The sequence below is a fragment of the Leuresthes tenuis genome, unplaced genomic scaffold (assembly GCF_036924035.1).
Source record: "Leuresthes tenuis unplaced genomic scaffold, fLeuTen1.0.hap1 SCAF_5, whole genome shotgun sequence".
In the NCBI taxonomy this organism is placed as follows: domain Eukaryota; kingdom Metazoa; phylum Chordata; class Actinopteri; order Atheriniformes; family Atherinopsidae; genus Leuresthes; species Leuresthes tenuis.
This window is the reverse complement of record NW_027325359.1, coordinates 31,258,494-31,286,234: the sequence shown is the minus strand read 5'-3', so window position 1 is coordinate 31,286,234 and position 27,741 is coordinate 31,258,494. Positions and strand designations below refer to the sequence as shown.

The 27,741-nt window shown below is 40.9% G+C and overlaps 1 protein-coding gene across 1 annotated transcript in view; it reads right to left on the bottom strand.

Moving 5' to 3' along the window:
• LOC140307674 (plasmanylethanolamine desaturase 1) overlaps positions 1–27,741 on the bottom strand; it is a 45,108-nt gene that overhangs the window by 16,069 nt on the left and 1,298 nt on the right. Inside the window, exons 2-3 of the mRNA XM_072386654.1 lie at positions 7,097–7,216; positions 6,826–6,917 (exon numbers count right to left, since the gene is read on the bottom strand). Of these exons, the coding sequence (XP_072242755.1) occupies positions 6,826–6,917; positions 7,097–7,216 (212 nt within the window). The remainder of the gene's footprint in view (positions 1–6,825; positions 6,918–7,096; positions 7,217–27,741) is intronic.

The following is a 27,741-nucleotide window of genomic DNA, read 5'->3' as shown; positions in this document are numbered from 1 at the left end:
CGTTGATAGGCGCCACTGCAAACACTGAAACTATCTGTTGATATCTTTGCAATTATGTACCCATCTCTGTTCCCGTCTGCCTCTCCCCCACCTCTCCTCTCCCATCACCCCCTCCTCTCACTGCAGCCCTCAGCTAGATGAAAGGCCAGCTAAGCCGTGGAGGTCGTGCAGAGCGGGGCGGCTCTGGCGCTCCCAGTTAACGGCGGGCCACCGGTCGCTGCGTGTCCTCTAATCCCACACCGTTTAACGGCCTGCCTTCAACGACGGCCATTAATCACCAGCTCACATCGCCCATCACCCCAGCAACCAGTGCTGTCCCACTGCTTGTGAGAATACGCCCTTCCACCCCCTTTTTTTTTGTCCTTCCAATCTTTTTTTTTCTTAAATTTTTTTCTCACTGTCTGTTACTTTCTCTTTCCATCTTTGAGCCCAAATCTTCTGATGCTTCTTACCCTCACTCTGTTTTTAATCCTGACCTTTAAGGAACTGACCTACATCATTCAATTAACTCCTCTTAAATGCTCCAATCGGCATCACTTAAGAGTTGTGTGTTTGTTAGAAATATAATTAGAAAGAATGAAGCTGACACACAAAGTACTGTCGCTGTTAAAGGAAGACGAGTACAGTTAAAAGACAGGGAGGCTGGATCCTCAAACATACATCCTGAAACTGGAAGCACATCTGGCAAATTTCAGAGTGAATTGAGCATCATTGGGAACTAACGAGCGTGACTTTGTCCTCAAAGTGGTGTCATTAGAGGACTGCTAAATCCTTGTCGAGTCAATTAAAGCTCAACGACATGACGATACAGCACAGCCCGAAGCCTCGCCGAGGAATTGTTCTGAACACGACAGGGAAACTGGAACTCTCTGAAAGACAGCCTGCAAATTCAGGACTGTGGAGAAGAAATGACTTTTATGGGCGCAAAGCAAAGCCTTTTTCGTACCTTTGTGGTTAAATAAGCTTTACAGAAGTTGCACATGTAAGAAAACACTTTATTTACATTTTTAGCTGCAACAAAAAGTCACAGGTGTGCTTCGTTAAATAATCCAAAAAAAGAATGATTTGTGCTGATTTTAAAAGTTGTTGGGGTCAGATGCTTTTTGGTATCGAGGGAAAAAAGTTCAGAGAGAAGAAATGAAGAGATAAAAGTCTCTAAACCAAGAAACTCCATCGATTAAAATGTCTTTATTCAAGCTGATAAGAAAACCACATACATCATTCCAAGTTTTCTTTAGATTTAGATTAGCAGCCTCTTTTTCAACGAGAATAACGACATCACAATTCAAAGTAACACAAAACAACATGAGGTGCACCCACACACACACACAGAACTAAAGAGACACTAAACAACCGACTGCATTAAGAAAGCTAAAGAGCTCCAAAGAGAACAGAGACATGAATCAAATCACAGTTCATCTTGAATCTCGAACAGGAATGGAACCATACACAAACTTTTGCCCCTTGTAGTGAATGTTTTTGAAGATTAAAGCATCAAAATCCACCTTTAAGTGTAGCAGTGTACATGTAGCAGAACAATAACTGCGTACAGTCCTGAAACAGGAGCTGGAGACCAGAGGCAGCACCAGAGTTTGCTCAGCTGTCTGATAAGGCAAAGATGTTTTTCGTGAGAAATTATGAGATTTTTTCTTTTTGGCATGTGTAAAGAAACTCAAGTAGACATTTACAGAGTGAAAACACATGTTATAAGGCTTTTTAGCCTCAGTTTGCAACCAGGAGGAACTAAAAAAGCAGTTTCCAGTAGCAGGGTACTGTTTACACTCCTGTTTATGCTGGTAGGGATGGAATGGTAAAGATCTGTATTTGACAATTACGCGTACACACAAGCTACAGAAAACAGTATAAAGAAATTAAACAAATAAAGAACAGCAGTGGCTTTAAATGTTTGCTGTAGTTGTAAAGCTGCAAACGGCACTAACCTCAGGTGTTCTGCATCTTGCACCTCTTTTATATTTAAACTAACATTAAATGGGAGCACAGGCCTGCTTTATTCTCAGACTCTACACGTGTGGAAGCAAAAAATACAACTGGAGGTGTAGTTTTTGTTACCACACACACACAAACACACTTTATTTCTCACCTGCCTTTTGTCACCCCTCTGTTCCCTGTAAAAGTCCATTCTTCTCTTGCAGTAAAAGTCTTTATTAGGGGTCTCCTACAGTGACCGACACACATGCAAATCTGTGTACGCTGCTGTGCCTTTGGTCCTTGTAATTACTCTAAACCTCAATCATACATAAACATCAACCCACATAATATCTTCAGCAAACACGAGCAACACAGGAGGACAAAAAATCACTGCTTCGACTCAACTGATGTTAGAAACAGAGCACAGAAAAACTGCATGATTGTCATAAGGAGAATTAAACACCGCATACACAATGTGATCTGAGAGTGAAAATGTTCCACAGCTTCTAACTTTCTCTGTGGGAGATCATGGTACATGATTCGCTGCACAGATGCCGTCTTTAAGTTACTTGAATGGGGATTTTCTCAGATGAGGCTGCGGTTATAGAATGAGGATTTTATTAGAGCAGAGCAACAGCGTGGAAATACTTTGACTGAGATAACACGTAGTCTTAATGCGCTGATTTTCAATCCCAGTTTCTGACGTTTTTAGCTGCCTGACAAAAGAAACTAAAAAATATGTGAATGACAGCAGCTTTAATTGGAGTTCAGCTCAAAAAGATGCAAAAAAATGGTACTAAGGAGCATGTACAGAGCCCCTAAGAACATTGTAGTGTGGTCAAGCGTATACATGCAGGAATGATTTGATCCCCAGCTGTTATCTGGATGTGTTATTCCAGCTTTTTAGAAGCTCAATGTCACAGTTTTGGATGGACAAATATGTTTACATGCTTTCTAAAAGTCTGGTTTTGATCAGACTATCACAATAACTGATTTAGAGCTTTTAAACTCCCTGTTCACGGCTTTTTTTGCTGAAAACAGAGGTTCAGGAAGCTGTCGCTGTCCCCTTAACACTCTTTTTTAACATTTATTTTATTCTTTTAAGGCAGGATTGTGTGTTTTTACTGTCTAATATCACACTGCTCTCCCACTCAGTGAGTCTCAGTTTGTGTGCTTTACCTCGAAACTGTGTCTCTGCTCTCAGATTAACTCCAGCTTGTTCAAACGCTCTGCTCTCCAGATTTAGCCCTTGTCCTTCATTCAGGCCTCTTTTGTTCACTCACAAAACTTATCATCTCAGATTTTCTCTGCTTGCTTTCAGATTATTCTGAATACACTTTCAAAATTCCCCTAGCCAGTGAAATGCCAGATATGATGCTGGCATCACCACTCCTTACTGGGTTAATTAATTTCACTTCGCAGCATTCCATACAAACAACTATTGATTAACATGATAAACAAAATAAAGGTTTATTCCTCTGAAAAATCTTAAGTTGCAGACTAAAAGAAGATGAATGTTTACAAGACATGTTTTTGCTCGACAAGCAAATCCAGAGCAATTATGAGCACCTACAGTAAATATGTATCATCTTATAATTATGACACAACTTCATCAGCAGCAGACTGTACATGTACAGCTACATGTTGAGCTCAACTAGACTTCAACTGATCTTTCTCTGGAAAGTGATCTAAGATGACTTTTACTGTAAATCAACACCATAATAATAAAACTGCTCCTCCAGATTAATCAGTAACTGAGACAGAAAAAGTAAAACAAACCACAATGAGGCGGTGATGTCAGTCAAATCTGGCATTCTACTGCCTGGGATTTGTGATCATTTTCAGTAATTCATACTAAAACAATATAATTTTAGCAACTAATTATTCAATTATAAATTAAAAAGCAAAAGTATAAAAACAGCATTGGAGTAGCTTTAAGGGTCAGACCAGGGGTTGCGTTAACCGAATATTTTCCGTTGTTGACCGTTTTTTTAAAATGTTGATGGAAAAATCTGAAGGCCATCTGTCATTTTGATATATTGCAATTCACAGCCCTGACCACTTGGTGGCGAGTGAGCATATTAATTAGCTATTGCCTCTGTTGATGCATGACCTCGTTGGCTTCACTAGGAAAAATGTCACGGCAGCTGAGTTTCTTCAAAAAGCCCAATAACGATGATGTTCAGCCTCTTCAGGCAAAAGTCCAAAACCTCATGACAATAGCTTCTGCAGAAATCCCACCGACTCGAGACATTTGATTAGGCTATTCAAGTCCATGCAGACCAGGAGGAAGGTGTGAGACTGCATTCAGGCCACAACAGGCCTGAATATGAACAGAACTGTTCATATTTTAGCTGCAATCGTTTAATTTCATTGTTCATATGTAGCTACTAGGGCCATGTAGTTACATGTAGGCTAAACATCTGCTTGATGTGTGATGGCACGGTGTGGATAACCAAAAAGTCTGGCGCAGTGATGTCCAAAGTCGGTCCTTGAGGGCAGCTGTCCTGCAGGTTTTAGATGTTCCCCTGCTTCAACACACCAGATTCAGATGAAATTGATCTCCTCAAAAGATCATTAAGTTCTGCACAGGCCTGATGCATTGATCTGAATCAGGTGTGCTGAAGCAGGGGAACATCTAAAACCTGCAGGACAGCGGCCCTTGAGGACCGGTTGTGGACATCCCTGGTCTAGCGCAACCTCTGGGTCAGACTGAAGTTAATTTCAACTGAGCAGATGTAATAAGTGGTTTACAATGTGGGAACATGGAGCACAAGTAAATAAGCCTCAAGGGGTTTCCACCAAGCTCAGGAAGAGAAGAAGCAATAAAAAGAGAAAACGATTAATCCTCACAGCATCAGCACTGATCTACAACAGTTTAGTGTAAAGATAAAGTATGAATGCACATTCAGACGGGAAAGAAACATTTTCACTGTGTTCACTGAATGAACAGACACTTTCAGAGGCGTGTTCCTTGTGATAATAATGACATGGTACATGAGCTCATATCACTCTTCCATAATGAGCATTTGTAAGACATTTATTTTGGGTTACAGCTGCACAAAGTTCATGTGACAAATGACATGAATTTTAATCAAATTGTGAATAACCCAACATCATTATTAATCATGCACTGATAATATGATTGTAAAGAATGAATAATAATTGTTCTAATCGGGGTACTTCAGGTCTCAAAATACACATTAGTTTAACATTTCAACTAATTATTTACTTATGAATAATACATACATAGACATAGTCGATGCAACACACACACTTGAAATCCTTATCCCATTAATCAAAACAAAGCTCATATGAACCAATCTGCATGTTGCACCCGAACAAGCTGATTTTAATTGGCTGAAATGAGGATAACCTTCAATTCTAATTGGCTGTGGGAAATGTGGCAAAAATGCAGATGCGTTACGATTGGAAATAAGTTCTAATGTGTGCATGAAGTGTACATACGTCTATTTCAAACACACCTGTAAAAAACCTTTGTCTCTATTCAAGGTGAGGTCATTCACAACACGTGCGCATGTCTGTGCATGTGCGTTCTTTGGGAGTACTGAGGACTGTGGATGTTACTGTCCACAAGGAGGTCTCTCTTTGTTACTGTGACATTTCATTTCCAGGTCACTATAGCAGTCCTAAAGCTCTGAGGAACGAGGTGCAACCACCACACTGCCATGGTGACGCAGCCTCGGAGGAGAGGGACACCGAGCTCGAGGGGACGGAGATACAACGCAGTATCATTTCTCTCCTCTATTATTCAGTGGGTCATTAAAACGTATTCCCACACATCTTCAACAAATTCTAATAAAACCACAAACCACACAGAAAAAAAATGAAAAGAAACTTTCCAATAGTTGGTAAAAGTAAACTTATTTATTTAACGATTGCGTTGAACACAGGATGAAAACATTAGAGTTCAAGGTGAAATAACATCCGACGCCAATGTAAAGAGGCAAAAAAATTTTAAATACTGAATCTTTATTGAGAGGGAAACATTTTCTAGCACTGACTTAATCTCAAGATCCACCTGTGTAAAAAAACAAGGCAAGTTTATTGGTAAATCACATTTTGTTACAGCCTTTACGTGGCTGTTAAAGTTAATTTCTGAGCAAGTATACTTTTTTTCCTCCCATTTTTTTGATTGGGATGAGAAGGTTGGGATGCACCACATGGACGACCCAGTACAATGCTGGCTTTGTAGGGTGATTGAACTAAAAGTCAAGGCTGTTCCAACACTAAAAAGGTGCGAATCTGAACCTCAAACTGTTTCAAACATCTGTGTTGTAGTTTTCGAAAAGTTTTAGTTTTAGTAAAAACATCACGGTCACAGCGATTGAAAGGCCAGCTATGGGGCCTAATGGTACTTTGTGTATCACATTCATACACAAGACAACTGAAAGTATCCATTTTTTGCTTCTATAACTGTTCAGAAACACAGTTACTCCTGCTGTAATCTTTGTTCATCGTATGGCTCACCTTGACATCTAAGAACCAATTTTGGCTCAAAGACGTGTAGCTGGTGCTGTCAAACTTTGTGTGTTTATTATAAGTATTATTGTAGCTTCCAAGCTGCCAACTGGAGTCAATATAACCCCCTTTCCCTCAGTAAACCTTCAGGAATTAGACCCATCAGATGATGTTTTAGCTAGAGTCTCGTTCTTAGAAGGAGGCTTCCCCCCAAGAGAAAGCTCTCCTTCGTTCTGAGCTGATTACAAACCACTCAGAGTTGTGAAATGTGCAAAGGTAATGTAGATGTACCGAAGGTTAAGTTCCAATGACTGAAAATGACCATACCATGTCCACTGACCTCAAGAAACTTGTGAAAAGAGTGGCACATATGGCCCCTTTTAAATTTGTCTGGTTTTCTGTGAACTTGCTCACCTTGCCAATAACAGGGATGTCCACAGATCCCCATGTATCTGCCCCCCAGTGCACCATCCCCGACGCAAAATCTGCCGTCACTATTCCCAGGACTGGTACAGAAAGGAAGAGAAGATAAACAATGAGAAACATGTTATTAAGCAAGAGGAATATGCAAGTCAGTAAGAAAATATTTGGAAATGATACAAACAAGGTCTGTTAGTAACTTTAGTCTTTACAGAAGGAAAGATCATCGTTTCTGTCATCACAGGCTTTCTGACTGCCAGCTCACCAATGCCGAGGATGATCTTGTAGATGTGAACGGTGGAGAAGTGCAGGAGGAGTAAGGAGAAGTTGATGATAAAAAGGAAGAGGCACAGAATCACACTCACCCACTCCTGGAGTCGTTTACCTGGAGAGGAAAAAACACAATTATTTACCCGGGCGAAATTGAACTGCTGAGCGGTGAGAAGACGAGAGGAGACATAAGAGGAGATAAAGAAGGAAGAGAGGAGGGAGGGTATGCTGTACTAATGACCTGGATGAGGACCCTGCAACGACAGGGAGAACAAGTCATTCCTTACTGAGGGTCAAAGGACCATTCACCCACAAAGACTGTGTGTGTCCCGAGTGTTAATATGTAATCATTCAGATGAAGACAAGTGTAGTCAAGGCTGCGGGGTCACGACCTTTCATATGTGAAACACCAATGCTGATGCAGCACAAGCCCACACACACACATCCACAGGCTGCTTCATAAGGGATGCAGGTCTCTGCAGGGATGAGGCCAAACTCAAAGGTCAGCCGTAGCAGCTTAAGGACGGACGGAGGGACCGACTAAAACTACTCTTACACTAAACTCGCAATTCAGCAATAAAATGAGGCAATGATGGGAGGGTCAGACTCAAAACCCTCCAGCTGCACAGCACTGAAGATCAGAGGTGATGAATTATTGAAAATGCACCCGAAGGGCTGATCTACATCTCATCTAATTTGGTCGAGTACCGTATCTTTTCCTGAATGCTTTAGTCCACCACAAACTTGTCACTTTGTTTCCTTCCTCCTCTTACTCCGAGTTGTCTGACCCGACTCACAAAAACAAACCCCAAGCTACCATCTCCTGTTTTTAAGTCACTTTGTCACTTCTCCTTCCAGCATCCTTTCAATCCTTTTGTCCTCACCAATTTTATGCCCATTTAAAACTTTAATGTGGTCAGATCCTAATGTACCACACAGCATTAGCAGTCTATAAGAAATTCATGACAGTTTTTTTTCTAATAAAGCACGCAGGCCTGCAGGTGAGTGCGCATATAGACCTGTTTGACTATGAATATGTCATCAGCCTCTCATAAGGTATGGACTGAAGTGTTCACAGGAGATTTAGAATATGGGATTATGGATATTTCACCAATCATCAAATGTGACCCTTCACCCTCCTAAAATAGACTGAACCGAAGTTGTGAAGAGACAGATGGCTAATTTAAGTGTAGGTGGAAGTTCAGCTCCTAAATGAGTTTGACTTTGCTGGTTATGTTTCTGCTTTTAGCAGTAATGGCCTTTTTATAGTATAATCTGAGCCAAGGCTGGCTACATGTCTGCACATGGACCAGAGTCCACATCGCTCTGGTTTTCCTACAATAAAGAGATCTAAAAGCTCCCAGAGTTAAGTTTCACTTTCAGGTTTTTGTCTGTTTTGAGCAGCTGCTTTTCTAGCCTGTAACCCAGTGGTTACCTAAAGATGAACATTACGCCTTTAAGTTTAACTAAATAGTTAATTTTTTGGGCAAATTTACACATTTTCTTTCAATTCATATGAATCTCATACGTTTAAACTTAAAGCAGGATAAGAAACAGTCAGCTTGGCACCGCACTAAAGGAACAGAATCAACTTATCTAGTAAAGATGCCTTCATCTCTTTAGTCTGTACAAAAAAAATAACCAATAAAAGTATAAAGAAAGCCAAATTTCTGTTGCTTTAAGGGATATTTCTTGGCAGAGAGCATGGATTTCCTCTTAAAAAGGTCCCTGCCAGCATATCCATTTTTATATTAATTGATAATCAATGTTAATATTCAGTGTATTAATTATTTATTTAGTGAGGGCATTTATTTATATATATTTGTGCCAACTATCAGTTAGTTAAAGGACTACATTTACTGACACATTTTAACCAAAAGTGCCCAGTACTTTCATGCTCAAAAAATATATTTTGATCATGGATTGTATCATTTCTTCTGTGTCGTGTAAGTGAATTCATCCTCTGACTTACTGCTGTATGTCTACAGTTACAGTCATACAAACTGGCAATGTGGTACCTTCCCACAGGGTTGTGCTGAGGCATGGCAGTTTCTGTGTGTGTTTGAACTTAAAACACAGTGAAATCACATTTTATTTCTCTTATGACTGTTTTGTTCAGATGCTGCATCATTCACAGAAAGGAGAAAACAGGGACTGCACAATGTGAGGAGGATCTAACCCATTTAGACATACCCAGTGTGTCTGAAAGCAGACACAGCAGCACAATGAGGACATCTGTTACTGACGGAGAGAAAAAGCCTGCTGTGCCGATCAAGCTACTCGACAGGCAAATGGAGAGTCACTGAGAAATCCAGATTTACAAGAAAGAAACACACCGAAATACAGTCGGACTGAAGAAAGATGCAGGTTATATCTTTTACCCAAGCAGCAGCTTTAAAAGCTTTAAAAGGACTAGAGACGCTCGAGTGCTTTTTCTGTGGATATGCATCCACAGAAACCAAAAAAAGAAATAAAATTGAAGACCAGTTCGTTCGTATGAAAAAAGTCAAAATCAAGCTGTACATCTCTGTCACATACAGACTTCATTTACCCTGAGTTTCACCGTCACTCCTGAGAGTTTTGTTTTGGCTTTTAGAGGTCATCAATAAGACACGATTTAGCAGCTCATAATATTGACAGCCGATGGCAAACATCTATTCAATCTGTTTACGGGATCAGAAGGGCCTCGTCTGACTCCCTGGGTGTTAATTGCTGTGATAATCCCACAGACTGGATGTTGAAATAAGACAGGCCAACCTGGTTCTTTTGAGCAATAGTTACAAAGGTTTATGAAAAATGTGTTTACTACATTTGAGGGGATGTTCCAACACATTTGCCCACCTGTTCAAATAAATCACGTTCCCACTCAACAATGTTTTTCAGAGGCACTGTTATTGCATCTAAGCGTCGCTTCACTCGGATGACTGAAATCGGCTTAAAACATACAAATAAATTGGAGCGTCATTTTTTGATTTTTATCCCAGAATGTTAAGGCAGATCACTCTTTGAAACAAGATGGTTCTAGTGCTGGTTCAGAACCCAATCTTGAACCGGATATTGGTAAGTTTTCAGCCTTAGAACCGTTTCTCATCCAGTGAAACTGATTCGAGAACAGCAGCATCTCTTTACAGGATCAGATATAAAACCTGGTCCACATGTGTGACTCCCAGCTGTCCCTGATGAAAGTTGACAAGTGTGAAAGAATTGAGGTGATATCTTTGATTGTGGCAAAAAACGGACAATAAAAGAGGTTCAAAGACCACCATAAGTCTGACAGTGTTAAATATTTAGGATGATAAAGCTGCTGCATGACCTACGCCTATTAATGTGTACATAGCATAGTGAGCTGATGATTAATGCGACGCTTGTAACGTTGTGTCAAAACCAAAACAAGTCTGAAGCCAAATGACTTCAAATTAAGTGAAATTGGTGAAGTTGTGGTAACAAAAGTCTGTGTGACATGTCCTCCAGCCCATACCATGACTGTCACCAGTACCTGGTTCTAGTTGGAGCTGACAAAACGGGTCATCAGAGACGTTTTTAGGAGACATGACCTCCTCAGCTGAGGCTGAAAAGACAGAACTTCTCAGTCCTGTGGGTAATGCAACATTCATTTACAAAAGAAGAAGTTTTCAGTAGCGTGTTCAGTCAATGTGGCGCAGTTCTTTTTAAATAACTTGATGTGTTTATGTCGTACAGCTCAGGTAATGAGCTATATTACACACAGGAGCAGTTTGATGCTACTGAGGTTAAGCAGACTACATGTAGCGTCATTGTTTCAAATGACACCATTTTCTCCACTCTGCCCACACACACACACACACACACACACACACACACACACACACACACACACACACACACACACACACACACACACACACACACACACACACACACACACACACACACACACACACACACACACACACACACACACAGGGTCAGTGCAGCAACTGTTCCTGTGTCTGAGCCAATGGACAGTCATTTAACACAAACACATTAACAGACATACCATGATGCGCCAACTGATGGATTTCCAAACACATTCTCACACCCCGTTCTATCGAACATGCACATCCTCTGACACATACACAAATTCAGACATTCCATCTCCATCACGCACACACACACACACACCCACAGTGCAGGGCCGTGGAGCAGTGGGGCGGCTGTCAGGTGATGTGCGTCAGTCCTTGGATCCTCCGGCTCCCTGGTGAGGGGAAAGAAACTAGGACAGGCCTCCGCAGAGCACACACTCTCACACAAACACACTCACACACACACATAAGCCCTTGTCCCCCAGGCCATGGCATTGCTGGATATCACACACAGCTACAGACAGACACACAAAAACTGTCTCTACAAGCATGTATGTACGGACATACGCGAGGATATAAGGACAGAATTGACAGCTGGCGCACACCTGGCCTGTCTTCACATGGCACACAAACACTCAAATTATATCTAAACATGTTGGCACGTTCAATCTACACACACTCTTAGGGCCAGAGTGGAACACTCATTAATATCGTTCTGACAACAACTGGCTCCCTGGCAACCTCGCCGCCATCGCTCACCCAGCAGCACCCCCTGCCTGCAAGCATGCACGTGGGTGTGCACGGGGATTTAACCTAGGTGGAGCCGGGGGAGGGGAACGAGGGGTGCTAATAGGCTGAAATTAATCAACGCCGGCTGATTTGCTGTCTGGGGAATGAGTGGCGGGCAGCAGGCAGGAAGGCAACGCGTCCTGAATACTAATGGCCGAATGGAGAGCAGAGAGAAGACTCCTTCATCCCTCTCTGTTCTAGGACCAGTGCCTGAAACACACCAAATATATAGAGTCGAAGCACTTTTCAACATATCAGTTGATACGAGACTTTTTTTGAATTCCTAAACATTTGCTGCTTTCATTTAGGACAACATATTTTGGGCAGAACCAGGAGACACAATGGGAAGAGTCCAACAATCACCGCTGTTTGAAAAAAGGATAGCAGTGTCCTCACTGAGAGGCTTTTCTCTTTTTGTGACCTTTCACCAACAACAACCTGGAGCAGGAGATTTAACCGTTTTCTTCATGTTAACATGTTTTGGATGCAGCACTTTTCCTTATTAAAAACCTCCAGGAGCCAGCTTCATGTTTCACTCTCGACTGAAGCTCATTAATCCTGTTGACAGTCCAGTCAGAAGATAAGAAGCAGCACTGATGTTTTGTGTGAAGAAGAGAGAAGAGTAGAGAAATGAGTCTATTCAAGTTAGTGGCCTTAATATCGGGTAATTAGGACACAAAATATTATTTTGAGTATATTGCTGGCTTTTGGCTTGATGGGAGTTATCAAATCACATCCATTATCAGAAAACCAAATGAGACCCAATCCCCTTATGACCTCAATAGGGCAAATCATGTCATGAGAAAATTCTAGGACAATTGTCATTGTCTGCTTGACTGTGTGCCTTTGAAGTGGCATGTTGTCGGTATGCCTGTGATTTGTCACAGATTTCTTTGTTTAAGTTGGTATCTGTATGAATTCTGGGATTTTTAGAAATTTCTGGGATTTTTAGAAATCAACGTATACACATGACATCTCTCAGTTTGATATTGTATCACAAACCAAAAACCAACTTGATAGAGTCTAATGAAAATGATGCCATCAGGGAAGGTCAGAGGAGTACTGCCTCGAGGTTAAAGCTCAGAGGTGGAATGGAGCCTGGTGTCACAGCAGGGGCCCAACACCACATCTTTTGAGTTCTTGGAGAATGCTGCCAGAACTGCGGGCGTCTGGAACGAACGGTGGCCCCATGCCAGGCAAAGGCCGTGGAAACAAGAGGCTCCGGGGAGTTCAATGGAGGATGAGCAGCCTGAGCTACGAGGTCCAAGACGTCCATCGCCACCGTGGAACACCGGTCACAGAGAGGGTAAGAAAGATCCTTGGTGTGATATCAGCAAGTGTGCGTTGCCACCTGACATTCGATGTCGAGGCTCAATTAACAATCAGTACATGCACACTGGATTGTGAAAAAAAGCTTACAGTGAACAGTTGTGGCAGCTGCTTGGTGTCCCCTGCAGATGGCCAAAACCAGCCTGTTAGTTTCTGTGAAAACTTCAAACTTTAGGGTTTATTACAGTCTTAAAAAAGGGGTCGAACTGAAAATTACCACTGAGAGGACTTCAGGCAAGTTGTAATTACACAGGAGGAAATATGGATTCTGTAATGTTTCAGGTTTTACTGCATTTTATCAGCAACACAAATCCAAAGCTGGATCTTTTCAGTGTCAGTGTGTGAGTGATCCACCTCAGTGCTGTACACACTGTATGTTACACACGAGTCAGTTGCCTCTGAAGGCTTATATAATGGCTCTTAGACATGCTTTACTCACTGAATCATTTACCTGGACTTTAATTAGGCTGCAGAGTGTAGGTATAGCTGTTTCTGTAGGGAGTTGCCTGCTCACATCGCAGCTCCAAGAACTTGAACAGTTGAATGAACCCAGAGTTTGTCTGCCTATAGATCCTTATTTCTGAAAGCTGCTACACATTCAGCTAACCTGGTTTGTCATTCTAGTTGTATCATCACAACAATTCACTTTTATGAGGCAGGTCTTACAGAGTTTTATAGGTTGTGCAGTTTCACCCAAGTGACTCCATGTGTTTGTTTTCAGATCACTAGCTGCTGAGGTGCGTCTTCCTCTGCTTTACCGCCCAAAACACCACAGTAAAGCTCACATAAAACTAGAATCTTCAAAATCTTTTCATTTATCTTTGCACCTTTTTTCTGTTTTCCTGTAAATGTACAAGGAAAATACTTTTGCACAGTTGTGTAATACTGAGGTACCAAACCATGGATGTTGTGTTCAATGATAATAACCAACGGAGTGCATTGCACGGCTTGTCATGACCTTAAATTGTGCAACTCCCTACATTTATAAAGCGTTTCCACCACAAAAGTATATTCCCATGTTCAAGTGAGGGGAAAAAAAAAACTTTTGGACTCTGTAACCAAGTGAACAAACACAGCATGAGACGAAAGCAAGAGCACAAAGACACCAGACAACAAGTGAGGCAGCCACACTCACCACACGCTGAATAACCACCTACAGGGCCTCAGACAAAAAGAAACTCACACACTCTGAACAGCAGCCTGACAGCAGCTCAAAGACTGAGTCAGAGCTGCCAGTAGACCTCAAACATGTCTTCTTTTACTCTTTCTTTTAATTCTCCATCACCTGCAGCCTGTCTGGGAGACAGATCCCATTTACAAACACTTGTTCACTCTGATGTATAGACTGCTAACACATTAGGCACCAAATCACAGAGGGTGATACAGCAAGTCGGAGCAGAACACAGACAGCTCTGCTACTCTTTCTATTCTCCGTCTGTGTGTCCGTCCTGCTGTATGTCCTCATGCCCCCCCGGTTGGCTCTCAGCAGACTGACTTCAGATGGGACTCAGGGAGAATGAGAGGGGGAGACAGAGAGATGTGGGTGGTGAAAGTGGGTCACATGCTCCGAGATGAAGAATGAAAGGGGGAGACGAGAGAGAGGAAGGGAAAGAGACACTGAGGGAGAATGACAGCAACATGGAAACATGGATGGGAATGAGTGGGGGGGTGTGAATTCCCTCGTTCAGAAGGAGTGAATCTGTCACAGGCCTCTTTCCCTTTCATCCGATCTCTGCGGACTGCAGAACCTGGGACACACACACCCAGTGATACACACAAAACCCACGTCAATGCAAAGTACACATACCACAGAAGAAGAAACGATACACACAAACACATGTTTGACTCCATGTGGGGACACACGTACACAATCCTGCAAGACAAACTTAATAAACCCATTACCCAGTAGATTCAACAGCAACAAAGAGAGGAATGCAGCAAATGAGATTCAGTAATGGCATCCCGACACAATGGCGCACACACACGTAGACAAACAGATGCATATATCCTGGCACAATAACACACACACATACATATGAATTTAACCCACACGAGAGTCAGTGTAAGTAGGCCCTGCTCCAGCCTCCCTCCCATGTGAAGACACACACACAAAGAGAAGCAGGATGGACAGATCTCATCATGTGTGTGTTTCTTTGTGTGTGCGCTGGATGCCATCCCTTCGTCTCCTGGGACCTCCACCACCACCATATTCACTGCAGCCCTCATAAGGATAATTGCACACACACTCACAGACAAACACACACGGCTCATGTTTGAAAAGACACAGCATTCCCAGCTCTTCTCTGGCGTTGGTCAAGGTCAATAACAAAATCCTGCCTGGAAGGCTCGCCTGCAGCCACAGATGCACTGTTTGTGTGTGTGTCTGAGTTCTGTGTGCACATCATTAATGTGTACTATACAATCTTTGATAAAAGGCATTATCGTATTAATCTAGTCAGGAAAAGTTTTTTTTTTATTTTTTTTTTTTAGTGCCTTCCCATTCAAAGCAACTGTTCCAACACACCTCAACAAATGCAGCATCTATAAATCATTACGATCTCTCAGTTTATAACAAAATGAAGAGGAACCCTGACATTCTTTTATCAAATTTAAGTGAGTCACTTTCGAGGCAGGTCGTCATATGCCATCGGTACAGGAATTTCTTCATTCTGACTGGCTGGAGGCAGTGACTGCACTTTGACCCCAACAGCTGCCTCCAGAACGTATTGTTTAGGGGCTCCTCGAGGGTAACTGCGGACTGCTGAGCTCCCCTATAGAACTTAACCAGTTAAAACCCTTATTCATAAAACCAGTGTAAAGAACCAGCATCAACACAAAGGCTTTCTGCAGCAGTAGGACACACAATCTACATGTACACAAGAGGACAAAGACTTTGCACCGAAGAAGGGATTATAGGTGATATTTAAGCTTTATGCACCAGAAAAATAGAATTAGCTTCGTTTCCATTGATTTGCAAAGCAAATCTGAAGCGATTCTTTGTAAGGAAAGAAATGGGAATCAGACACGTTTCCACTAGCTAGTTTAATGTGAATAACTTCTGTTGCATAGTGTCGCTTAAACCGATAGAAGTAGTACCTGTCCTCACTGGAAACAAACCACAAGATGAACCAAAACAACAATAATTGTGGTGGACATCCTTAAGAGGAAAATGGAGAGAGCTCTTTAGGAATGACTTTAATCTCAGGGAATATCTGGAAGAATGATGGCCAGTCGTGAGAGTTTTTGTAAACCAGTTAAGATCAGAAACAGCTGGTGTGTCGCCTCATTCATCGTAATGCACATCAAGTCTTCAAAACTGGGAAACGTCGCCATCTCGAGCGGGTGAACATGAGTGGAATCTTTTAAATTTTTACCATTTCTGACCACATCTTCCAAATGAAACTCACAGAGGGCAGCGGAACCCTGGCTACAGTTACAGTCACATTAACATTGACACCTCGTTTAATACGCTGAACAGCTGGAGGGATTTCTCCCACTGACAAACCAAACACCAATTCAACATGCTGAATCCTCCTGAAGAACACTGACGGGACAGGACTGCAGGTGGTGACTGTGAGTCTACAATGAAAAAAATTATAATGTGATTTTTGACTTGTGTATTAGGTTTGGTAATTAAAACTCAAACCAAATCCAATATACAAGAGCAAGTTGATTCTTACAATTCCTGACCAGACCCATAGAAAGGTCTTGAAAGAGAGATGGTTATGCTCTCGATTGACCGGACTGGCTGCCACTTTGCAGATAAAACATTCCGCTCTGTCTGGACCTGTGGACGTGTTGGACATCTAACGAAATACCAAATGATTTGTATCTAAATGTTCAGAATAAAGATATTTCTTACAGTTTTTTTCTTAAGAAACAATTGGTTACAACTGATTCTCAACCGTAGGCTTGTTGCTCCCTACACTTCACTTTGGGATAATTTCTCAGGCTTTTGCATGTTTTAGTGTTAATTTGTTGTTTAAACAGCCAAAACGTTACCTGTATTTTCACATTTTTTGTGACAGCAGCTGGCGGTGTTATATTCACGTGTTCCACCAGTTTGTTCAACCAATACCCGAACAATTTCATCACAGATGTTCCTCCTTTTTCTTTTAACAACGGTTAATATATAAAGCATATTAAAACAGTTGTTTAAATGTTGGTTTTCTACATCTTGAACTATACATTGACCTGTTAGAAGATTTACAGAAATATCTTATAGCTGATTTAACCAGCTGCTGCCAGTCCAACAATCAGTGATTGACGGATATTCTCACAGATTTCTGCAGGGACTGGAAGAGTCTTTACATTCTATTTTCAGCCCAAGAAGAACACATTTTAGTTTAATTATCCCAAAACCAGAACACCGAGTTACACCAAAGAGTGCAGAGTTCTGATTCTGCTGACTTTACTGTCACCCACTCTGGCGTTACACACCTTGAGGTCACATGAACACACACAGAGGTCACAGCCACATGCAGCCCATGTGACACTCGGGGACCAACGCACACACTCAGATGGTTTCTGACCCCTGACCTTTGTGGCCCTGGGGTCAGGAGTTCAGGGAGTCAGGGTGAATAACTCAACTGTCAGAAAAGAGTGATGTCACGGGAGCACAAGGTCTACAGACAAATTGGTGAATTCTTTGGCTTTGGATCTTTCACTTCTGCATTTTAGTTGTTCTCAGCAGTACGAGTAAAAATTCAGCAGAGCTCCTCTACTGTCTGAACAGACCTTTCCATCACAGGGATATTTGTTCCTCGGCTCTCTCCCCTGAGCTTATACATACTGAGATGTCTTCATGAAGATCAGTTGTTGGTGAAAGAATAATTCTGTGCGTGTCCAAACTTTTGACCTGTACTTGAGATGAAACCTTGCAGGATGCGTGAAGAATAAAATTGAACACCACCATTTAAAAACTAAAGCAAATCTTCATGACATTTGTTAATGGGAAAGCGCTTTGACTGTTAGAAGTGATGGTGAGACAGCAAAAAGGTAAAAGGACGATGGCTCAGGACACAAAAGCATACAGGACATAAAAAAGATGATTAAACTCAGTCCCATGTGCAGTTCAGGCTCTCTTGAGGTCAGGAAATGGCAATAATGGTTCAATTATTAGCAACAAATCGCATCTACATTGTTGGGCAGTTGACCCATTGAGGAGAAAACAATGTACTTTATTTGTGATTTCAATCAGTTTTTTGCTTTTGCCCATCCTGAATTCTCTTATTTGCATTTTCATTTGTTTGACAAGGTTAATTAATGTGCTGTCGCCCGTTCTCACATTGTGTAATAAATATGATCCTCTTCAAATGTGTCAATCATATATGACTGCTGGTCACCCAGAAAAGGTTAGAATGAGAGCCAGCTCTATGGGGGCCCCTCTGCAGTATGGAGGACTAAAAGTGCCAAAATGAAATAAATACACCATTAAATAATTACTGAAATGTGTCATTAAATAATTAAAATACCAATTATTTCACTATTTACATTTACATTTCATAATTTATGTTTACATTTAATGGACCTGTGTTGCAGTGCTTCATGAATTTTCAAACTGTCAAACTCGCCCATCAAAATTGGTAGACGGATCCTAACGCCTGATTGGTTGCCCTGTGCATCAAGTCAAGACAAATCAATTCCAAATAATGGACATCAACATCAATTAATGTTACCTTAAACGTAATATAATTTCTGAGTGGATGAGACTGGCAATTCATAAACTGAAAACTTATGAATTTAGTTTAAATACCTTAAACCGTATTGTTTTAAAAGCTGTAAGTAAACTGCAGTTCCAAGCATGCCTTTTCATACAGCATGTAGTTGAAAACTACATTAAAATTATCCAAATATATGCTCAATACCTGCATCAGAAGTAACTTTTGTTCATAATGTGCCTTGAGTTTGATGTGTTTTAAAGTTATAAATATGAGTTCAAAAAGTAGTTGTTTTTGCACATCCACAAAGAGCAGCACAAGTTTTCTTTATATTTTATTTCTAACAAAGCTAGCGTTGTGGTCCTTTCTGCATAAAAAAAGTCTAGAGAAAACTCAACAATTCAACAAAATTCAGCATAACTTTTCACTTTTTTTCCGAACAAACTCAATTAAAAACACGTAATGTAACATTTAAGAAGGAATAGAGGACATCAGAAATACAAAACATATCATAAATAAAAATCAAACTTGTAAAAGAAAACCTTGAAATGAACATACAACATTGTGCAGTAACTGATCCTGTTAACCATTTATTCTTATAATTCTACAATTATCTGAAGATGGGATAAAACATGTCTTTCTTATACTTTTTCTTTTTGTGAATGCTTGAATTGTCACTTTGAGATTAATCTTCAATTCAATCTCAATGTTCAGCATCTTTAAATTACTAAATTACAGCTCATAGCTACGTTTCATTAATAAATATAAGCAATCAGATCAATCTGAACTCGCACTTTATTGATTTAAAAAAATTTAAAATGAAAATTTTTTTTAAAAAAATCAGACAAATGTCTCTAATGTAAAGGCTGATGTTTCTCAGTCACATCTTTAGTCCATATTAGGGATGTCACGATTACCCGTTTCTATATAAGATATTAAACTTTATGACTAGTTAATCGTAACATTTCCTAAATACCTAAATTTCCAGAAAAGATTATGCTGGAACCATATTGATACATCAGCACAACTCGCAAGGAACGAAAACAAACTTACACAACAAGCGCGTGTCACCGCTTGTGTTGCTTTGTTTTTTCGGTCTGTGCAGTTGCAGACAAAGGCGTCTCAGTCCCACAGGAGGTAAAGGATGGAAGAGGAAGAGCTATTCCCTCCGAAAAAACGTTTTGCCGTGTGGGATTTTTTTAGCTACCAGAAAAATGACCAGGATGTAATTGTGGAAGACGGCCTGCCTGTGTGTATGACATGCCACAAAAAAGTTGCAGCAAAATCAGGCAATACGTCAAATATGTTTCACCACCTGCGGGATGACCACCCGGCGTTGTACGCCAAAGTAAAGGTAAATAAATGGTAAATGGACTTGTACTTGTATAGCGCTTTTCTAGTCCAACTGACCACTCAAAGCGCTTCACTACATGCCGCATTCACCCCACTCACACACATTCATACAGCACGTCTTAAGATACTTAACTACGTGCTTTTTCTAATCATTCATACACACATTCATACCCCAGTGATACACTGGGAGGCAACGTGGGGTTCAGTGTCTTTCCCAAGAACGCTTCGACATGTGGCCCGGGGAAGCCAGAGTCGAACCACCGACCTTCCGATTGGTGGGCGACTGCTCTTGAGCTACAGCCGCCCCACAAATAGTAACTGGGTTGAGTCGTGTCAATGTTTAACATCACAATGATAACATAATGATAATAATAGTTACCGTGTCATTTGCCATTAATGGTGTGCAACACCGATTCCGCATACAGTGCAACGGGACAAGTTAAGCCGCATTCACGTAACATTACGTAAAGCCGCACGTCTCATAGTATTAGTCGTCAAACAGTTTCAGTATCACTCTGCAAATGTTGCTATATTATTTTGTTATGAGAGCCTCCAAAGAGGGAAATAAATTCAAATAATAAGGATACAAACTCAAACCTATAAGGAGTGTTCATGTGATTTTACTAATTCATGGTAGTGTGATAATAATTAATGCAAAAAGAATCGTGATAATCGTAATATCGTGATTATTCCTCCGACAATAATCGTACCAAGAAAATCTGTAATCGTGACATCCCTAGTTTATATCTCATATAATTATTTTAACTCATTAACCTGGGATTATGGTCACCACATTGGTCATTGTGCGAGTGAATTGTGATGCCAACACAATACCATAACTGTTTATACAGGCACACTGAACTGAATATTCTTCCTCTAACACAGTAGGTGCCCCGACATCATTAGAATAGCTTCTTTATAAGTCACACAGGAGCTACATAGTTTAAACTTCTCTGCTTAACTTTTAAGACATTTTTGATGTGTTTTTTTTTTTTGACCAATGGCTGTATCTTCTTGGGTTTTGATGGGTTGTACAGATCTCTTGTAGAAATGGACGCGGTCGCACTCTTCCCTGCAGCTCCAGCTGTTTTTTAAATGCACCTCTTGCTCAGCCTGTGCCAGGTTACAATAACTGAGAGGTGCACGATAAGCAGAAGCAACACCAGTCGTGGGGTTGTGGGGTCGTGGGGTCGTGGGGTCGTGGGCGGCGTGTGCAGGGCGAGAATGAGGAGAATTAAAGAAAAAAAAAAAAAAACCTTTTACTTCTCTCTTGTGAGTGAACAAGGAGACAGATGATGACGTGAATGTGAGTGAAAAATGAAGGTGTTACGTTGCTTATAATCTAATTTTTCTTTTAAAAATTCATATATAGGAGATGCAAAAAATGAATGGCAAAGTATCGGCACCTCCCCCAACTTTCTTTGTCAAATTGTCAGCTAAAGTTTATACGACTTTTAGGGGAGCAGACCAAGTAATCATATAATGCATTATAGTTCTAATGCAGCATAAATATACCAGTCAGTCTTGATAAATAAAGGGAATAATTGTTTCTGATTGTGTAAATATGAGGAATGATTTGCAACCCTTGGTGGTTAGGAACTATGGTCACTCTTTCAACATAAGTGGTTTGTTCACAATTAAAATAAATCAGATTTCTGTGGCACTATAAACCAAAGTTCATGCCTTCCAACGAGCTCCTGCACGGTTTAATGAAAGCATGTTAACGTGCGAGTATAAAGAGAGCTGCACAAGATTAAAGGTCAGATTTTATATCACTTACACACACTGAGTAACTAAGGGTTCCTCAGTGTAACTAAGATCACACACACACATATTCTTGTCTCAATATTTTTCTGGGTTCTCCATTGACTTAATGAATTTGTCTGGCACCCCGACCGAGTCCAGCATTTGGGATCCCACAAGTATAGTGAGCTCCAGGAATTTTGTAACCCATACAACTAATAAAACAAGTCAAAAAACACACAAATGTATATAAAAAAAATATGACTAAACATGCCAACTGCTCATGAGACAACACTAAGAACTAAGACGTCTCAAAAATACAGAGGAAGAGGAAAGGAAAGCAGTGGACCGTGACACTTAAGACATATGGGAGGACAGAGGAAGGGATGAATAGAGAGTTGGTGGGAGAAATGGAGAAACGCAGAAACTGAGGCAGAGGGAGATGCATCCAGCTGTTTGTCCATCCTAGCTTTGCTGTAATGAGCCCATGTTTGGCTCTACGGAGCATTGCCAACGCCTCATCTAACTTCTCCAAACTCTAACAAGCCAAACTGCTATTTAGATTTACCTCCCGCCGGCGCCGAGCCGAGCCCAAACAACTAAGCACATAACAGTGTGGCGCTCCCTTAAATGGACACTTTGACATTTTGAATTTCAGCTGTTTATTTTACTTTAAACAGACACTTGTCAGCATGTGGGGAACATTTTTGCTTTTAAGTTTTCATAAAATGGCTCGGCAGCATTGTTAGCGTCACTGAGCACATCTTCCACTTGCAGCCTGCTGTGACCTTTAGCCAAAATGAAGGAAAGCTTCTGATTCACCTGGTGAAAGCAAATCCACACACAACCATTTTTCTTTCTTTTTAAACATCCAGGAAGCAACTGTCCAATCATTTTATAGTTTATCCATTAGGACTTTTGACTGTTCTGCAGCCAACCAAAAAGTCTGTGTTGCTTCTGTAGATATCATTTAGAATCCCTTTAACGCAATAAGACAGATAAAAATCAGTGTTAACTGACATAATTTTATCTTAAAATCACGATTCAAGCCAAAAGCTATGATCCAAAATGCATCATGCCACTAAAACGATGTATTAGTCCCCAGTGTTAATCTCATCTCACCAACATTTACCCATCACTGAGACCTAAAAATGATTCCTTCTTCTTCATTATAACTGGTAAAACAAAACAGCAAAAATTTGGCTGCTGTGCCATCTGAAAGAAGCCGACCGCCCCAGTATGCCATCCTGATACCGCATCTGTTTCGGGTTATTCTGAGCCTACCATCAGGTTGATATGAATATGTTACTATGACACCATATTTAACGTTAAACATACGTAAATACGTTTCTACAGGGATGGAGATGGATTAAAATGGACCATTACCAAGCCACCACACACTGGCAGGGCACCGAGTGAGCAATAACGCCATATCAGCTGGCCCGCTCAAATTTAGCATTGAAAGTGGAGTAAACTTCAACCGTCATCACTTGAGCTGTGTTGACTTTCAGCCCCAAGTGCATCATCCTTAGTGAAAGGTTCAATGAACAAATACAACTCTGACAACCAATGCTGACCTGGTTAACAATGACTCATCACATCTGGAAATGATCTTTCTCTAAAGATAGTTAACTTAAGCAACGTAAAATATAAAAAAAATGCTTAAAACTGTATCATATGAGCCAAACGGTATCATATCCTTAGTATCTGGATTAGATTACAAACGTGTCTCAAAGACGTAAAGACCTGGATGACCTGCTTTCAAATTCAGACAAAGTGGTTGTCTTCGGATTTAATTGCCTCAGGAAGAGACACAACACTGTCTTGACATGCGATTACTCTGGATGGCATGACCTTGGCTTCCTGCACCACTGTGAGGAATCTCAGAGTTATTTTTGACCAGGATCTGTCCTTTGACGCTCATCTAAAACAGATTTGGAGGACTGCCTTCTTTCACCTTCGTAATATTGTTAAAATCAGGAACATCCCGTCTCAGAGTGGTGCAGATTCCTGGTGTTACGGTGCTTGTTGTCCCATCTTTCTTGTGTTCTCCAACCCCCGACCGGTCGAAGCAGAGGGCCGCCCTTCCTGGTTTTGGTTCTGATGGAGGTTTTTTTTCCTGTTAAAAGGAAGTTTTTTGATGCAATCTGATGGTTTCCTTTGTAAGGTAACATTTTGTGAATTGGCTTCATTTATATGATAACTGTGTCTTATAAGGGAGAAATACACCCATAACAAACAAACTACATCTGAGAATATCTTAAGCAGAACATTTTCCTTTGTTTAAGCTTTTGTGGAAACATCCAATTTGAATGAAGTAACTCTTAAAAAAGGCTTGAGTCACAATTTTGTAGATTAGGAATTATCTGTTTGAATGTTTGTTCTTCGTGATTTAGTAGAACTGACTTAGTTGTCCTCTATTGTATTTGCTCATGCTCACTTAGACCCTGTACACTTTACCACTTAATATCTCAGAGATTAGGATACACGTGTGTCTCATATCTTCTTAGAAAAGCTAAAGGATGGGCTCGCAGTAGAAATAAAAGCCAAGCGGTCAGCTGACAAACAGCCAGAGAGATTTCTGCGATACAATTTGTCCTTTACAACCTTTGGATGCGTGAGATTAACCCTGCAGACTAACAAAATGTAACTTCACCCTGTTGTATTCTGCAGTTGCACGTGATTTACAGCCTTTCACTGGAATTTAAAAGAGCAGCTGCAGCTCAAGCCTCTCAAAACCTTCAGGTTTAATAACCGGACATAAACTTTACTGCTGAATATCATTGTGTCACAGCCAACTTGAAGTTCAGCAGTTTGTGTTACATCAGAACACAAGCCATTTTACAGCCTTGTTTGGGCTATTTTTACCCAAAGTCAGTCTGTGAACTAAGCTCCCGTCGACTGAGTGAAATGGGATAAAGTGTCAGGACCCCAAATACATGTGTGATCCTCTTAACCATCAATCAGAGCTACAACAAGCAGGCAAAGCAAACATGACCAGAGTTCTCCATCAACATCCTTCATTTGATGTTTTGTATCAGTCCAAGGATTATCCTTCGCCTTTTGTTGAATTATTTATCATTTCTCATTTGTTATATATTTCACTGTTAAACTGCAATGTGTTGGTTTAAAGTGATAAAAATGAACTGAATTAAAGTGAATGCAAACATCTGCTATATAGACTGTCGGGACATGTAGTTGCTTCTTCTTCCCTTCTAAATGTGTAAGGAAAACTCAGTTTTTCTCTCTTTCTAAGCCAAGGCCCACACCAGTTCATGCTGTTTTACTGTAGGGTGGCGAAGAAGCAAGGACGGGTCTAAAGTCCGTACAAACTGGGATCTAATGTAAACATGATTGTATCTTTTCACTCCTTATTTCCCACACTAATGAAAGGATAGTTTTGGATATCATGTTACTTTTCTGCCATCATACATCACTCTGGAGGTCACATGCTGGCACTTTATTTCTCTGATTATATCTGGCTTGTGTAATTCATAGTATTTAATCAGTACATTCAATCTGCTTCTACACGACTCGACTGTAACTTTGACATATTCAAAAACACAAAAGAGACGATATGCAAATAGTTTGAATTAATTGTGCAAAGCTGCCCAATTATGACACTTCAAAACAAACCAAAAAAAACTTGTAATTATGGTCATTATCTTGAAAACAATCATTGGAAACAGTTGTGAGCGCGTCTTCATGGATGCGAGCTTGCCTGCTTCCATGAATGAGTAAAATTAGCTTTGACTAGATGCCTGCAGATGGTTATTTCTCTGATGTAAATGTACTCAAGAATAGCATAGATCCAATTCCACAAAGATGACTCCTTTTCTCAAAGCATCTAAAAATATGACAACTGGTCTCACAAGCCTTCACTGAAGTTAATGCTTTGATGTGTGAAGGGCCGCCGGGGTTAAATGAAAACAGTGGTTTAAAAAGTCTTTCAGGAGTCAGGTCAGAAGATTTGTTCCAGCTCAGCAAGTATGTTTGAGGCACGTACATTGCCAGGGTCAGTGGTTTGTTAATATGAGCACACTCATGGAGCAGGGAGGGATTTGGAATTAAGTGCCAACCTAGTGACATATGTTGTGGCCTTGTGTCAAAGTCACAATAACGTGGTTGTAGTGAAACAAAGCTTCCTTTTCTCCAATTACCATTCCGCTTTTTAGACAGCGTCAACAAGTTGCCAGCATGGCTCAAGCAGAGGCAATTAAAATGCTCAGTGAAGTGAGACGCAGGGCAGATGGTCAGGCAAGAAGTGGCACAGGCCAGCTTGATGCACAACTGGTAACACAGGTTTCCTCTGCTAAGGTCTGGGGTGCACTGCAACGTCCACTGCGCCAAAAATAAAAAAATAAATTAAAAAATCAATCCATCCACAGACGTAAAATGGCTCAATTTACAAAGCCTCGTGGCTCACATTATTTTCACCAGACAGAGTCGAGCTACCCGGATATTTCTGTTGGGAATAACTGCTGAAATAATTCCTGAAAAGCTCAATTTAAGCAGCAAAGGAGCAAAGAAGAAGATACTCCTCAGTTTCTCTGTTTTTGATGAATCAGCATATTTAAGTCTAACACCCCCCCCCCCCCCCCCCCCCCCCCCAAAAAAAAAAAAGATTCATTTGAAAATGTTTGAGACAAAAAGTTAGCAGATGTGTACCTGATAGGAAACAAAAGCACCCTTTATGCTCTTACAGGGTTCAGAAATGTGATACACAGGGTTCAGGAGAAGCAGCTCCTGGATCTGGGTCTGTGGTAAAGTGACACCGAAGCTTGTGTCCTACATGATTCAGATAGCTGCCAATTCTAATATCTGCCACCCAGTTTTCATTCTACTCTTTCACTTTGAGTCTTATTTGGGTTTGAACACAAGGTGAATTTCAGCCAGGAGGCAAAAAGAAAACCAGCAAACACTGCAGACTCCAGTAATTAGTGGTAGGAATATTTTTTTTTGAGCTCATCACTCATTAATCTTTTAAATCAGAAAATAGATGGGAACGCAGGGTTTTGACGTTAGTATATTTAAAACATGATGCATACTTTATCAATGTTGTATTTTAAGACACAATTTTCAAATACACTCATCTCTCATTACATTTCTAAAAAAAAACTGGATAGCTTGTGAGAGGTTATGAAATAAATGATCAGTGTTGACTCAGCTGCAGTAAAAGTAATATGGCTGATCCTCCATCTACCATAAAGGGAGCCATCTTTCACAGGGATGCTTGTAAATGTCTTTCAAACCCCAGCTGCTAACGAGTGACCTCTGTTAAAATATTTTGTCTCCAAGCTCCTGTAGAAAAGACCCGACTGACATCAGGTTTATTTGACTCTAGAATACTTTGGTATCCAGAGGAGTTCATGGTGGACTCAATGACTGCAAGGTGCCCAGGTCCTGTGGCTGCAGAACAAGCCCAGATCATCAGCCCCCCACCACCGTGCTTGACAGCTGGTATGAGGTGTTTGTGCTGATATGCTGTGTTTGGTTTCCTCCAAACGTGCTGCTGTGCATTAAGACCAAACATCTCCACTTTGGTCTGGTCTGTCCAAAGGACATTGTTCCAGAAGTCTTGTGCTTTGTTCAGATGCAGCTTTGCAAACCTAAGCTGTGCTGCCATGTTCTTTTTAGAGAGAAGAGGCTTTCTCCTGCAGCCCTTCCAAACAAGCCATCCTTGTTCAGTCTTTTTCTAACTGTGCTGTCATGACCTTTAACCTTTAACATGCTAACTGAGGCCTGTAGAGTCTGAGATGTAGCTCTGGGCTTTTTCACCTTGGGGTGAACTTGCTGGGACATCCACTCCTGGGAAGATTGACAGCTGTCCTGAATGTTTTCCACTTGTGAATAATCTTTCTCTCTGTAGAATGATGGACTCCAGATAGTTTGGAAATGGCCTTATAACCCTTCCCAGATTGATGGGCAGCAACAGTTGCTTCTCT